Source organism: Podarcis filfolensis (assembly GCF_964270895.1).
Source record: "Podarcis filfolensis genome assembly, contig: HAP1_SCAFFOLD_441, whole genome shotgun sequence".
Taxonomy (NCBI): domain Eukaryota; kingdom Metazoa; phylum Chordata; class Lepidosauria; order Squamata; family Lacertidae; genus Podarcis; species Podarcis filfolensis.
The window spans coordinates 1-14,440 of record NW_028149233.1 but is presented as its reverse complement, the minus strand read 5'-3'; the positions used below and the strand labels follow the sequence as shown (position 1 = coordinate 14,440).

The window sequence follows — 14,440 nt, the reverse complement described above, 5'->3', positions numbered from 1 at the left end:
CCACAGCAGCTGGAATCCATCAGGGACAAGACAGAAGAGTTTATATAACGTAGGCCATGAGCTCTGGAAAGATTTTGAGCTGCCGTCTCAAATAAGCTGCGTCCAATTTCTAAAATGGCGTCCTTTTGGCCTTCAGGTGCTAAAATCATAAGATATAAATGTTCAATTAAACTACTGGCTGTGAAAACAAGCAGGTTCTGATTAGGTAGCTTTAATTTCCCACACGCTTACTATTAAGTAGATTCGGTGCCTAATCCAAAGTTACTATAAGGGGGTGAGGGGGTTGCAAGACACACTAATAATGTTGTAACATGTATATTGTGCCATCACTTTCACAGATTCACAGAGGTTATACATATAGCATCCCAGTCATGTGGTAGTTATCCTTCACTTTCCAGTGTAATTTATTATCGCTTTTCTTAGTGCAAAAGGACGGCAATTTTTACAGGGGAAGGGGAGTGAATCTGTTGTCCAAAACAAATTTAGTCCTTGCTATTTATTGCAGGGCATTCATTTTCTTTGTGGTGACAGAAATGAAACTGCACTCTCATTCCACAAAGGGCACATACTACTTGTTAAGTTGTGGGTGAACATATCAGAAAACACAGCGATTCTTCAAACAGCTCTTGTTTATTCACAGGCCAGAACAGAACTGAACTGAAGGGTTCAGCCAGCCTGCTTATATAGAGCTCCACTAGAACGCAACAGTAACCATTTTCTGTAACTATCCAATCACTGAACGTCACTTTCAATCCCTTATTTGCATATGTGGACCTGAGTGAAAACTATCTACAGTATCCCCCTGCTGGCCCAGGGTGAGAACTTCAGTACGTAACACTAGTATCTACCTTAATGTATCAGAAATCCCCACAAAGCGTGGAAGGAGCCAAAGATATCTCTTTGGGTGTGGCATCTGATGTGATTTTCTCCCTGTGCCACTAATATACAACCCTGGGGGCTGGTATGCCACAATTGAGAGTGTAAGACCAGAACCTTATTCCTCACACAATAATTTGTTAAAATGTGGTCCAGGGAGAACCAGCAGTCTCTAAGATCACGGCGAAAACGAAAGAGGAAAAAGCTGAAAAGCCGCATGTTTCTTGCAAAAGTTAAGTGCTTGCTAAAGGAAAGGAAAGAAGTAAAATCTCCAATTACCTCCTGATAACTGTAGACCTGTCTCTTGCAACTGTTTAAACATGCTGTAGTATTTGTCCAATAGTTCTTGTCTCCAGCTGAAGGCTGCATCCTTGGGGTGTCCTCCATATTTATTGATCATTTCCAGATAGTAGTTTTCATAAAGGCCTGGAGAAAATGAAAGCGAGTCATCTGAAGGCAGCCCTGTTTAGGGAAGCTTTTAATGTTTCATGTATTACAGTATTTTAATATTTTTTGGGAAGCCGCCCAGAGTAGCTGGGGAAGCCCAGCCAGATGGACGGGGTATAAATAAATAAATAAATAAATAAATAAATAAATAAATAATAATAATTATCCTAGCTGTATCTGTGAAACTTCTCACATACAGGTGTCCACCTTCCCACTTCAGAATTACTTAATGGCGTCACAAAATCACTTGATTTTGGTTTTAGATTGTGTCCCCCTGGGTCGATTTTAAAGTGCCTGAACCTAAGACTGCTGATACAACTACACCAAAGACATGCAGCATGATCCTAAACTGTCAGTTTGCATTTCTTAGTGCAGAAAGGATTAATCTGATGTGTAGAGATCTTTCCTATTCTAATTAGTTAAAGAGAGTTCTGGAGGTTTTTCTGTGTGAAAGAAACAAGCAAAAGGTTCATTGTGTTTGGGTTATACCTTCAGAGAAGCTGAGTACAGCTGGATTAAACTGACTTATCTCTTTCTGTCAAGGGCATGCTGACTATAATAAGAGGCCAGAAGGAGCCTGGGTTTCACTTTTCTCTTTCTATCTCTTTTCCTCATGGTGTGGTGTTGTGTACATACTATACTTAGTGTTAAGGTTTAGACTTATTATGAGTTATTGTAAGTTTAAGTCAAGTCTGCTGCAACTGGATTTCTTATGGACAGTGCCAGTCCTGAATGTATTCGATTTGTGACCATTATGCTCATTTGCCTTCAGTAGCAGTAAAGCTCTGCTGGATGAAATACAATTGCCTCTGGTCTATTTTGGGGGGATTCTGTAATGTGTTTAGCAAAATACGATTCTCGAGATTCAGAAACAATGACAGCAAAAGTTGCACAGAATAGATATAGATTTGAGGCATAAAGATGCTTAATGAGTAAACAAATATCTATTGCATGGAGCAGGGAAGGAATACCTTTAGTTCCACATATTTGGCCTCAATTGCCTTATCCTCACAGCTTCTTTTAAATTAAACAAACAAACAAATGATAGGAGATCCTGTAACCCTACATGATGCCAAGTTCTGTTCTCGCTACTTGCATTTTTGCTCTTTGTGTTTCTGCACAAATCCATGCCTGGGCGATGTGCTCTGGACAGCGAAACATTTTTGATAGTAAAGGTCAATTCTTTCCAAAATGTCTTCTTTGTAGAAAGGGTTAGAAATCTGTGGGTGAGGGGAAGAGTAGTAATCATATGCATTTCCTATAAGACGTATATTTTAAAAAATTGCTAAAATACAGGAACACCATTTTTCATTCCTACTGCAGAACACAGGCAAGTGACCACGGACGTTTGCGGATCGGTGTTATACAGACAAACTGCCTAATTTGAACACTTTATTATAGATGACGAGATTCTCCCTATCCACCTGAAAGGGGTATAAAGTATGCTTGATAGACATTTTTAATATAAATGCTAATGGGATGTTATTGCCACATATTCATGCAAGCTTCAAAAAAACTTCCTGATAAAGTTCTCACATAATAATAATAATAATAATAATAATAATAATAATAATTTTTACTTATACCCTGCCCTCCCCAGCCAAGGCTGGGCTCATAGAGGAATAAACTATTCCATCCAAGTGGCTAAACTGGTCATTAGACTGTCTGTGTGGATTCTGTCATTTAGTTACATATTTTTCTTATTTTAATAAATTATTAGTATACTTAAGAATAATATAAAGTTCATCAACTTTTTTATTTAAAAAAAGCTTACATGGTTCCATCGTAACAGTATCATAACTTTGATATCATAAATATCTATATATCTATATATCTATATATATATATCTATATATATCTATATATAAAACTAGTTTATTTAAATAAAACATGTGGTGGGAGGGATGAGTGTTCAGACCCCTGGGCTCTCACTTGTGGGGTGCCTCAGGGTTCTGTCCTCTCCTCCATGTTTTTTAACATCTACGTGCAGCCGCTGGGAGAGATCATCAGGGTGTTTGGGCTGGGTGTTCATCAATATGCGGATGGTACCCAGCTCTACCTCTCTTTCAAATCAGAACCAGTGAAGGCAGTGAAGGTCCTGTGTGAGTGTCTGGAGGCGGTTGGAGGATGGATGGCGGCTAACAGATTGAGGTTGAATCCTGACAGGACAAAAGTACTGTTTTTGGAGGACAGGAGGTGGGCAGGTGTGGAGGACTCCCTGGTCCTGAATGGAGTACCGTATTTTTCGCTCGATAACACGCACCTGACCATAACACGCACATCGTTTTTAGAGGAGGAAAACAAGGGAAAAAACATTCTGAATGAAACAGTGGATGTATCATTTTTGTGCTTCATGCTGTGGCCACAGACATGTGATCTGATGGTGAACTTGGGGTGACCCAATGCAAAAATCCTGAGAATCCCTGTGGATCCATGCTTTGTAACCACGTTTTTGCACCATTGCAGCCCCAGGCAACAGTGGGTGTGTGATTTTGGGGGGGGGCAGGCTGTAGCCATGGACATGCTATGTGCTCTGATGGTGAATTTGGGGTGACCGCAAAGATCCTGAGGATCCATGTGGATCCATGCTTTTTAACCACATTTTTGCACCATTGCAGCCCCAGGCAACAGTGCGTGTGTGATTTTTGGGGGGCAGGCTGTAGCCATAGACATGCTATGTGATCTGATGGTGAATTTGGGGTGACCCAATGCAAAGATCCTGAGGATCCATGTGGATCCATGCTTTTTAACCACATTTTAAGTGGGGAAGGAAGGAAAAATACAGAATGGACAAGGAGCACGAGAGGGGTGTGCAGAGAAGCAGCTGGCTAAGAATGCAGGAGAGGGGTATAACGGGAGGGAGGAAAGGAAGGCAAAAGTTTTCCCTCACCTACCCACCCAAGCCAGCCAGCTCTCTCTCTCTCTCTCTCTCTCTCTCTCTCTCTCCCTCCTGCATGTTTTCAGCAGCACCGGAGCACAGAGACGACACTCTGCTTGCCTGGAGGGGAGGGGCTTTCCCTGCTCTTTGTTCCGTTTGAGCAAACACAGCAAGGAAACAGAGAAGGGTGGGCAGTAAGACCCTGAGGCAGAATGCAGGAAAGCAGCCACTTCCTCTTTTCAGGTTTCCCTTCTCCGAGACGCGCGATTTGATTTTTGCCTGATTTTTTTTGCCATTTGGCTCCAGGGACCACACATTCGCTCAATAACACGCACAGACATTTCCCCTTCCTTTTTAGGAGAAAAAATCTGCGTGTTATAGAGGGAAAAATACGGTAATTGTGCCCCTGAAGGACCAGGTGTGCAGCCTGGAAGTCATTTTGGACTTGCAGCTGTCCATGGAGGTGCAGGTCAATTGTGTGTCCAGGGCAGCTGTTTACCAGCTTCATCTGGTACGTAGGCTGAGACCCTATCTGACTGCAGACTGTCTCGCCAGAGTGGTGCATGCTCTAGTTATCTCTTGCTTAGACTACTACAATGCGCTCTATGTGGGGCTACCTTTGAAGGTGACCCGGAAACTACAACTAATCCAGAATGTGGCAGCTAGACTGGTGACTGGGAGTGGCCGCCGAGATCACATAACACTGGTCTTGAAAGATCTACATTGGCTCCCAGTACATTTCTGGGCACAGTTCAAAGTGTTGGTGTTGACCTTTAAAGCCCTAAACGGCCTCGGTCCAGTATACCTGAAGGAGCGTCTCCACCCCCCATTGTTCCGACTGGACACTGAGGTCCAGCGCCGAGGGCCTTCTGGTGGTTCCCTCACTACGAGAAGCCAAGTTACAGGGAACCAGGCAGAGGGCCTTCTCGGTAGTGGCACCTGCCCTGTGGAACGCCCTCCCACCAGATGTCAAAGAGAAAAACAACTACCAGACTTTTAGAAGACATCTGAAGGCAGCCCTGTTTAGAGAAGCTTTTAACTATTTTATTTTAATATTTTGTTGGAAGCCGCCCAGAGTGGCTGGGGAAACCCAGCCAGATGGGCAGGGTATAAATAATAAATTGTTGTTGTTGTTGTTGTTGTACTTTTGGTTGCCATATGGTTTAGGCACTAGGTGGCATTGGATTTAATTGGATTTAGATAAGTCAGGAGTTTCCTGTTCTGCGCTTGTTGGAGTGGCGAAGCTTTAGCAAAATTTCCTTCAATTGCTTGGTGTCAAGTCCAGTTTTAAACCTACAGATTTCTAACAGGACAAGGAAAATGGCACAGTCCTTTGCAGCAGTAGCCTTTGTCTTTAATAGTCCTGCATCATGGCCACAAAACGACTCAAGGAGGAAGGAACAGCGAATCTGAGCTCACTCCTTAAGCATCATAACCGATAGCCCACCCGAGTTACAGTACTGCATTGGAAATGAATGTCAAAGGCAGGCACAGGTAACTCTAGATCCATATTGACATATTTGTTACCTTCTGTTCACTCACCTTTCTGGTCTCTAGGCCATTAAGACGATAGTATTTCACTGGACCAAAGTATCCTTCAATACTTGATGAATAGCCACTGCCTCCAAGAGCCAAGTAACCGGAAGTGTCATCGAAATAGAAATCCTCCCTAAAACTAGAAAAGTCAATGTTTTGAAAAATTCTGAAGCAAATAAAACCTCTGATTTCCCAGGCAGGAAGAGGACTCTGTCATAGAATAGTCTGGAATATATTTTAAACAAGATGGTTTGGAGGCTTACAGGGACACAAGCATAGTGTTCTCTCTAAAGACCCCTGCATTGTGATGAGAAATCCAGTTTGACTTCGGTCAACAGAAGCGCTTTTTAAAATTAAATCTGGAAAGGTGCCTTAATAATAATAATAATAATAATAATAATAATAATAATAATAATAATAATAATATATTTATACCCCGCGCACCTGGATGGGTTTCCCCAGCCACTCTGGGCAGCTTTCAACAGAGCATTCAAAACAGAATAAAACTTCAAACATTAAAAACTTCCCTAAACAGGGCTGCCTTCAGATGTTTTCTAAAAGTCAGATAGTTGTTCATTTCCTTGACATCTGATGGGAGGGTGCTCCACAGGGCGGGAAGAAATGATTAACAATAGGACCCACAAAGGGGAGGAGGAGATTTTGTCTTTTTGTTGTATGTTGGATATGTGATTGTAAAATTTTAATCTTTTTTTAAAAAGAAAGAAAAGAATACACACTACTTGTTAGAATGGAGGGCAAGTTAGTCTTACATAAAAGTTTGATGCTGATGGATTTTCAGATTCTTTCCAACACTGGTAATTTCTATCTAAAACAAAAATAAATTGAATTTTAGTTTTGAAAACATACATGTGAACCAATGGAAAATAGGTTTATTTCATCACGGCTTGCAAAATGCAACGAATTCTTGCCAGGATGGTCAGCTGAACCACAAGAATTCACTGTCTTTATATATGGATGAACCTAAGGGCTGGAAAAAAAGCATAAAGCCGAAGGCAGACCTAATATAAGATCGGGGTAAGAGCCAAGTCAGTCTTCAGTCACCAAACCAGCCCAGCACAGCAGGAATTTCCCCCACTTGGCTGATTGGCTGTTGCCATTTGGATTTTGCCTGCCGCGTAGCAAATCGTCACAACTTGTAAGGTTGCGGATAGGCTCTGGTTTGGGTGATAGGGATGGGAGAGCGGTCTCGCCATCCCTATGTGAAGGGTATTCCATTAAAGGAATCCTGAGAGAGGGTTGTGCCCATGCCTGAGTCCAGGGGGGCATCTGGGTGGTGAACATAGTCTGTTCCCGGCTTTTCGTCTTCCCAGGTGTTCACCCTAGGCTGACCTATGCTGGTCCCCTGGGTCAGCGCTGCCTGCAAGGGTGCAGGGAGCTAGTCGAACCAGAGCCTATGCAACCACTCACTCTCTGTAATCAATAAAGCTGTGGCCTAAATTCTGCCAAAAACCAAAACTAAAATTTGAGTCATGTGTGAATTTATTTAGCGGGGAGGTCTCTGGGTCTGAACATGCAAATATGTTGATTGTCCTTACAATTCTGACAAGGCTATTTGCGCATCTCCATTCACAGCTGCTTGCAACCCCTAAACACATTCTCCTCATGCTCAGCTACGAGAGAGCAGCTGAGGCGACATAGATACCTGCCCGCCGCTAACGGAGAGATCAAGTCGAAGCCACTGCTTCAGAGGAAGGCTAAAGGTAGTCTTCACCGCCACATCTCCCCCTTTGAGAAGATGCATCTGGATATGAACGTCACCTGAAAAACAAATCCCAGGGCAAGAACCTTGTCAGTTATGCGAAGGCCGCAAATATATTGACTTGATCGATCAAGTTTACACCTGCTTTGCTTCCACAATGTCAAAGTCACCGAGTGTTTCCAGAATATTCATTGGGTCTAAAACTGCCTAGGGTCAGTTCACACAAGGTGGTCCCTACATAACTGCCTCAGGAAAGAACGGGGGTTCATACAAAAGATAATTTCAGTGACATGGTACTTTTGCATCGGTTGTACACACGCAACTGGCTGCCATTTTTGAGCAGCTACAGTTGTGTGCTTTGGGGTGGCCGCACAGAGGCCGCTTACAAGAGTGAGCTTCTTCTTTCTATAGCTTTTATTAATTTTTTTCTAATTTACATTTCAAGATATTCATTTAGACAACCTTACATCAATGACTTCTGTTCTTCCCTTTCCATGGTTCATTTTTCCAGTTACAGATAGGTAGCCGTGTTGGTCTGCCATAGTCAAAACAAAAAAATTTTTTTCCTTCCAGTAGCACCTTAAAGACCAACTAAGTTAGTTCTTGGTATGAGCTTTCGTGTGCATGCACACTTCTTCAGATACACTGAAACAGAAGTTGCCAGATCCTTCTATATAGTGAGAAGGTGGGGAGGGGTATTACTCAGAAGGGTGGTGGGAATGGGTGATTGGCAGATAGCTGTGATGAGCCTGTTGACGACTCTTAACGACTGCAATAGGTCTTACAGGAAAAAACAGTTACAGTTCAGACCTTTCTGGTCTGAACAAAGACATTGGATTCTTATCTCATTATACATGACAAAGCCATTTTTCACCTTCTCACCCCTTGCTTTTTCCTGTAAGACCTTGAGGAAAAAGAGAAGGCATTACAAATTAAACTTGGTTGCTGCTTTGGGTTGCCTTGAACAAGAGAAAGTGACATCTCCTTCTTCTTCTTCTTCTTCTTCTTCTTCTTCTTCTTCTTCTTCTTCTTCTTATTATTATTATTATTATTATTATTTCTGTCTGGAGCCCCCCCCAACTTACCTTCATTTGTTAGAAACACAGCAGGAGTACTGTACATTTCCTCAGAATCAATGAAATACAGTATTCCACACAGTGGTTTTTTGCAGTAACGGAGTAAATAAAGCCAGACTGAAAAAGTAAAGCTGTACAAACAAAAAAATCTGATGAGAAACAGAATATTGGCAACAAAGACAACTTTAACATTATTCAGGTCATTGGTCTTCGGTGTGGAAATAGCACAATTTTATGCTGGCAAGTAAGGGGGTGGGGGGCGGAAGAGGAGCCACTTTAGACAACCCCTATTAAAGTAGTATATGTATGTTGTTTTTTAGTTGTTTAGTCGTGTCCGACTCTTCGTGCCCCCATGGACCAGAGCACGCCAGGCACTCCTGTCTTCCACTGCCTCCTGCAGTTTGGTCAAACTCATGAGAGTTTGACCAAACTCTCATGAGCTTTGAGAACACTGTCCAACCATCTCATCCTCTGTCGTCCCCTTCTCCTTGTGCCCTCCATCTTTCCCAACATCAGGGTCTTTTCCAGGGAGTCTTCCCTTCTCATGAGGTGGCCAAAGTATTGGAGCCTCAGCTTCAGGATCTGTCCTTCCACTCACACCTGTTCCGTTTTACCGTATGTCTGTTTCAGCAGCGATACCGTCAAAGTTAATTTTTGTAAGGTCGCGAATTTAAGCCGCGCTTTAACTTTTCACAGTCAGAATTTGGAAAAAAAGAGTGTGGCTTATATCTGGGCCAATACGGTATTTTAAAGCAGATTTCAACTGCAACTATTTCCCACTTATTCATGTATACATACTCACATGTATATATACATACACACTTTGGCTTTGTTCATTTTCAATTTGTAACAGCATTAAAGTAAAAACAAAACAAATAAACAGATTAACACACAGGCTATAGGTTATGCCAAAACACAAAATCTTGACTCATGAAGATTAGAACACTCTTACGGAACACTTGCTCAATTATGTCTGGGTGGGTCAAAATTTTCCCGGTGAATTTTTAAGGACTTTAAAAAAAAAATTTATTCCTGCCCCTTAATGCCAAACTGACTGTTTCTCTCTCCTTTTGTCAGGAGGTGATTGGGGATGGAGGAAATCTCAAACTGGGCAGATTTATCACTGTGGTCCAATGAGGAAGAAGTGTGTTTCAACATCCTTTGCCACTCAGCGATGCCTTCCTGAGGGGCAATTCCTTTTCAGAGTCCAGCATCGTCATCGGTCCATGAGACTGAGCAAGTTCTGCAAATGTGTCGCAGGGTAAATAAAGGTGCAGCTTGTAGAGATTGCAGGAAGGAAAGAATGTACACAAAAAGCTACAGGGCACAGTAGTGTAAATATCCGGTACCTTTCAGAATACAGAATTTGATAGCTATGGTAGTTGGTTGTGTTTTTTTAAGCGTTTGCTTAATGTGTTGGACTACCCTCAAAATTCCAGACCTGCCTCAATAGCAACTCCCAGGGGTGCATTTAACACTGACAATTGGCTCTGCAATTCACTGGCTATCTTTGCATCCTGCTTGTGAGCTTGCCAGAGGCTGACCGCTCTTGGAAGCAAAATGCTGGGCTGGATGAATCTTTGGTCTGGTCGTCCAGCAAGGCCATTTATTCTTATGAATTACACTTTCGGGCCAATATTTAGCCGCACACTAAAACTTTCACATGCGGGCGAAAGGTTTTGGGTACAATATACAGCTTTCATCATGGAAGAAGCTATGGAAAGAGGATTTGAAATGTACAGCATGTTGCACATTGAAAGAAGATTATATGAAAATGATGTACCGTTGGTACTTAACTCCCAGTAAGTTAGCAAAAATGTGTATCTGTTGGAAATGTAAGGAAAAAGAAGGCACCTTTTATCATATGTGGTGGACATGTAAGGTAACAAAAACATTCTGGGAAATGATATATAATGAATTGAAAAAAATGTTTAAAATAACCTTTACAAAAAAGCCAGAAGCTTTTCTTTTAGGAATTTTAAGTGCTGAAATCTGAAGGGAACAGAAAAGATTGTTTATGTATGTGACCAGGGCTGCGCAGATGATATTAGCCCAGAGATGGAAAGAAGACAAAGTCCCTATGAGAGAAGAATGGCAAATCAAGTTTATGGGCTACGCCGAAATGGCAAAAATGACCGGAAGAATCAGAAATCAGGAAGACCAGAACTTTAATAAGGAATGGGGGAAATTCATAACTTATCTTAAAAACCATTGTAAACAGTTAAATTCATTAGTGGGATTGGAATAACCCTCATAGTGCAATGAGAACTATGGGTGTAATGGAGATATAAAAATTTTGGATTATTACAAAAGATGCAGTAGGAAAGGTTTAACACAGGCTTCCTCAACTTCGGCCCTCCAGATGTTTTGAGACTACAATTCCCATCACCCCAACCACTCGTCCTGATACCTAGGGATCATGGGAGTTGTAGGTCAAAAACATCTGGAGGGCCGAGGCTGAGGAAGCCTGGTTTAACACTAAGGGGAGACGTCCAGGGGATTCGTGGGATTTGTGTTTTTATATAATATCTTGTGGTGTGAGTGTAAATTTTTATATGGGAAATCAAATAAATAAATTTGAAAAGAAGAAGAAACTTTCACATGCTACACACTCAAGTACAGTATTAAGATAGTACTACTGTTGATTTGTTTGGCAGTCCGGGGTCCTTTGGAGGAAGATCTGAGGTAAAAATCTAATAAATGATTAAAAGAAATTAAAAGCTTTCTATCAGTTGAATATCTATAACTACACGCCCATGTGTCTCACAAGCTCCACCAGGAGGTAGTATCAGGAACGTAACGTACAAAACCTGGAGGGAACTGACTGAAGTTTCCTCAGGAGAGGCGAACTGCATAAACAAACCCACAGCACCCATATAATTTATGACATTTTCCGCGACAAAATAGGATTCCGACAAACAGAAAGGCAGCCAGAAGAGGGAGACAGCTGGAAGGAAAAGAATGCAATCTTTAAAAGAGCAAAGGCATTTATTTTTTAGGGCATTTTTAATTTTCTTACTTTGGGTAACCGTTCTGGCGCTTTCTGATTATTTCAAGCTCTCTGTTCTCAAATTTCTGAAACTTCTTCACAATTCCCGTCATCTCTCCACCGGAGGCGTATGGAAAGCTGAGGATCTCAACGACATCTGCAAAATGCAATCATTCTTAACGTGCCAGGAACTGCAAATAGCTGGGAGTTGTAGTCGAAAAGATCGGGAGGGCACCAGGTTGAGGAAGCCTATATGCCCTATTGTCATAGGTAAAGGGTAAAGGGGACCCCTGACCATTAGGTCCAGTCGTGGCTGACTCTGGGGTTGAGGCGCTCATCTCGCTTTATTGGCCGAGGGAGCCGGTGTACAGCTTCCGGGTCATGTGGCCAGCAGGACTAAGCCGCATCTGGCGAACCAGAGCAGTGCACAGAAACACCGTTTACCTTCCCTCCAGAGTGGTACCTATTTATCTACTTGCACTTTGGTGTGCTTTCGAACTGCTAGGTTGGCAGGAGCAGGGACCAACTCCTGTTCTATGCCAGTGCATAGCTGAACACTTAACTTTGCAACACGGGACAGAGGTTATAATTGAACTGCTTTGTAAATAACGGAGGTTAGGGTGAGACTATCTTAACATCTCCCTAGTTTATAATAAGTTACAATATTGGAAAAGATTATTTGGCAGGTGGTGCGTGAGATTTCTGGCTGCTATTTAAGACTGTGGCAATTGCGTGTGCTGCGTACTTTGAGATTACAAACTGGGACAAAAATGAACAGCAGCTTGCCTTCGTCCTATGCATGTTTGCTCAGAATTAAGTCCCACTGAGTTCAGTGTCTCGGATGATTTCCCAAATAGTACACCAGTAAAAAAGGTAAAGGACCCCCAAACGACTCTGGGGTTATGGTGCTCATCTCGCTTTACAGGCTGAGGGAGCCAACATTTGTCCGCAGACAGTTTTTCTGGGTCATGTGGCCAGCATGACTAAGCCGCTTCTGGTGAAACCAGAGCAGCGCACGGAAATGCTGTTTACCTTCCCACCAGAGTGATACCTATTTATCTACTTGCACGTTGACATGCTTTCGAACTGCTAGGTTGGCAGGAGCAGGGACCGAGCAACGGGAGCTCACCCCGTCACGGGGATTTGAACTGCCGACCTTCTGATCGGCAAGCCCAAGGCTCAGTGGTTTACACCACAGTGCTAGCCACATCCCAATATACCAGTAGCTGGACCTTATTAAAACAACTGTTCTGGCAAGTGCTGAGGATGAGGGCAACAATGGCTGGACCATTGCAAAGCAGCAATGCCAACTGATTTGGTGCCAACATTGCACTGATAGAATTATGTGGATGGTCCTTTGTAAGCCTTCTTTGCGACCTACGAAACAGTATAATTGCACTAAATTGTTGCATGGCACAGAGCTGGGCAGGGAAAAACCACATCAGATTATCCCGCATTGCATTACAATTATATCATTCTACATTGTTCATAAATCTTTGCTAATGAGATCACGCATGGCAGGCAGTTTAATAGGTTTGGCACCATGAGTTCAGCTTGGAACTTCACTGCAGGTGAGTTTTATGCACCATTGCAGTCACATTATCTACAAGATCTAGGTTCCAATGTGAATTTTTGTTCTTGGTAGTGTTTACAAGTAGAGATGCACGAGATATCGTTCTGCTGTTTGCACACCAGGGTTTGTTCATGGTTCTTCTTGTCCTGCCACTTTCTCCCAGGAAAGCCCCCCCTGTTTACAGCTGAATCAGAACAAACGTCAATTGGTTTTTCCCAACATTTGTTCTGATTCAGCGGGAAACTGTGGGTTTTCCTGGGAAAGCGGCAAGACAAGCAAAAAACCTCTTGGAAGCAGGAAAACTCTTGAACCTGTGATTTCTAGTGTGGAGAAATGATACAGCTGCTTTCATATCCCTCTTACAGAGCCAGGATGAAGTTCCTTTTAATTCTGGCTGCAGTTTCAAAACAAGTCAGGTTTTGAAACCAAGGTCTGATCCTAGCTTGCTCAAACAAACAATCATCTAAATAACCCACAGTTCCTTGAGTATGGATGTTAACAGAGAACAGTGGTTTGCTTAAAAATGCAAATGAAACCTTCCAATCTTCTCCTTGCAGACATGAAGAAGGAGAGGAGAGGGAACTTATGCAGGATCATTCACATCACTTGGTTTACCAATAAATCTGAAATGGCCCGTTGACTAATATACAATCTCTATGATATTGCAAGTGGGAGTTTATTCACGTACATGCCCTCAGCTTTAACCATTTCATGTGGGCAGGAGTGATGCCTTCAGAAAACTGAGAAGGAGGAAGATCAGATACAGACATACCTTGGAAGTCAAATGGAATCGATTCCGGAAGTGTGTTCAACTTCCAAAATGTTCAACTTCCAAGGCGCAGCTTCTGATTGGCTGCAGGAAGCTCCTGCAGCCAATCAGAAACTTCAGAAGCCCTGCTGGACATTCGGCTTCCAAAAGAACGTTTGAAAACCGGATCACTTTGGTTTTCAATCATTCGGGAACCAAAACGCTCGGCAACTAAGCCGTTCAAAAACCAAGGTACGACTGCACTCTGTTAGGGCAATCTGTCGTCTTTCAACTCAGAGGTTTTCAGATGTCCCACCCCTCTAAGAAAAGCAGTAATGAAAAGGCTCTTTAAATGCTCAGTTAAGGACCTTTGTGACAACATCAGCCAGTAGACAATTCTACTCCATAAGTCCTCTCCTCGTATGCTTGAAAAATCCACACGCAAAATGTCAGGCTGCAGATTTCAAAGATGCGCCACCAGGTGAGCTGAGCACCTTGCTAGTTGCAAATTCATTTACACAGTGTGCTGTTCTGCTGCACATAAGAAAAATACTTACCATTCTCATGGGGACACCAACGCATTATGTTTGCCTGCAG

The 14,440-nt window shown here is 42.5% G+C and overlaps 1 protein-coding gene across 1 annotated transcript; it reads right to left on the bottom strand.

Moving 5' to 3' along the window:
- Positions 1–49: 49 nt before the first annotated feature.
- Positions 50–14,430, bottom strand: LOC310755134 (protein sel-1 homolog 3-like; the record flags this gene model as incomplete). Its single annotated transcript, XM_083631821.1, has 9 exons — positions 14,401–14,430; positions 11,553–11,679; positions 8,543–8,664; positions 7,401–7,516; positions 6,508–6,563; positions 5,744–5,876; positions 2,420–2,543; positions 1,156–1,302; positions 50–139 (listed from the first exon to the last, which is right to left on the bottom strand). Coding segments are annotated over exons 1-9 (940 nt in total), but the record flags the coding sequence as incomplete, so codon positions are not given.
- Positions 14,431–14,440: the final 10 nt, after the last annotated feature.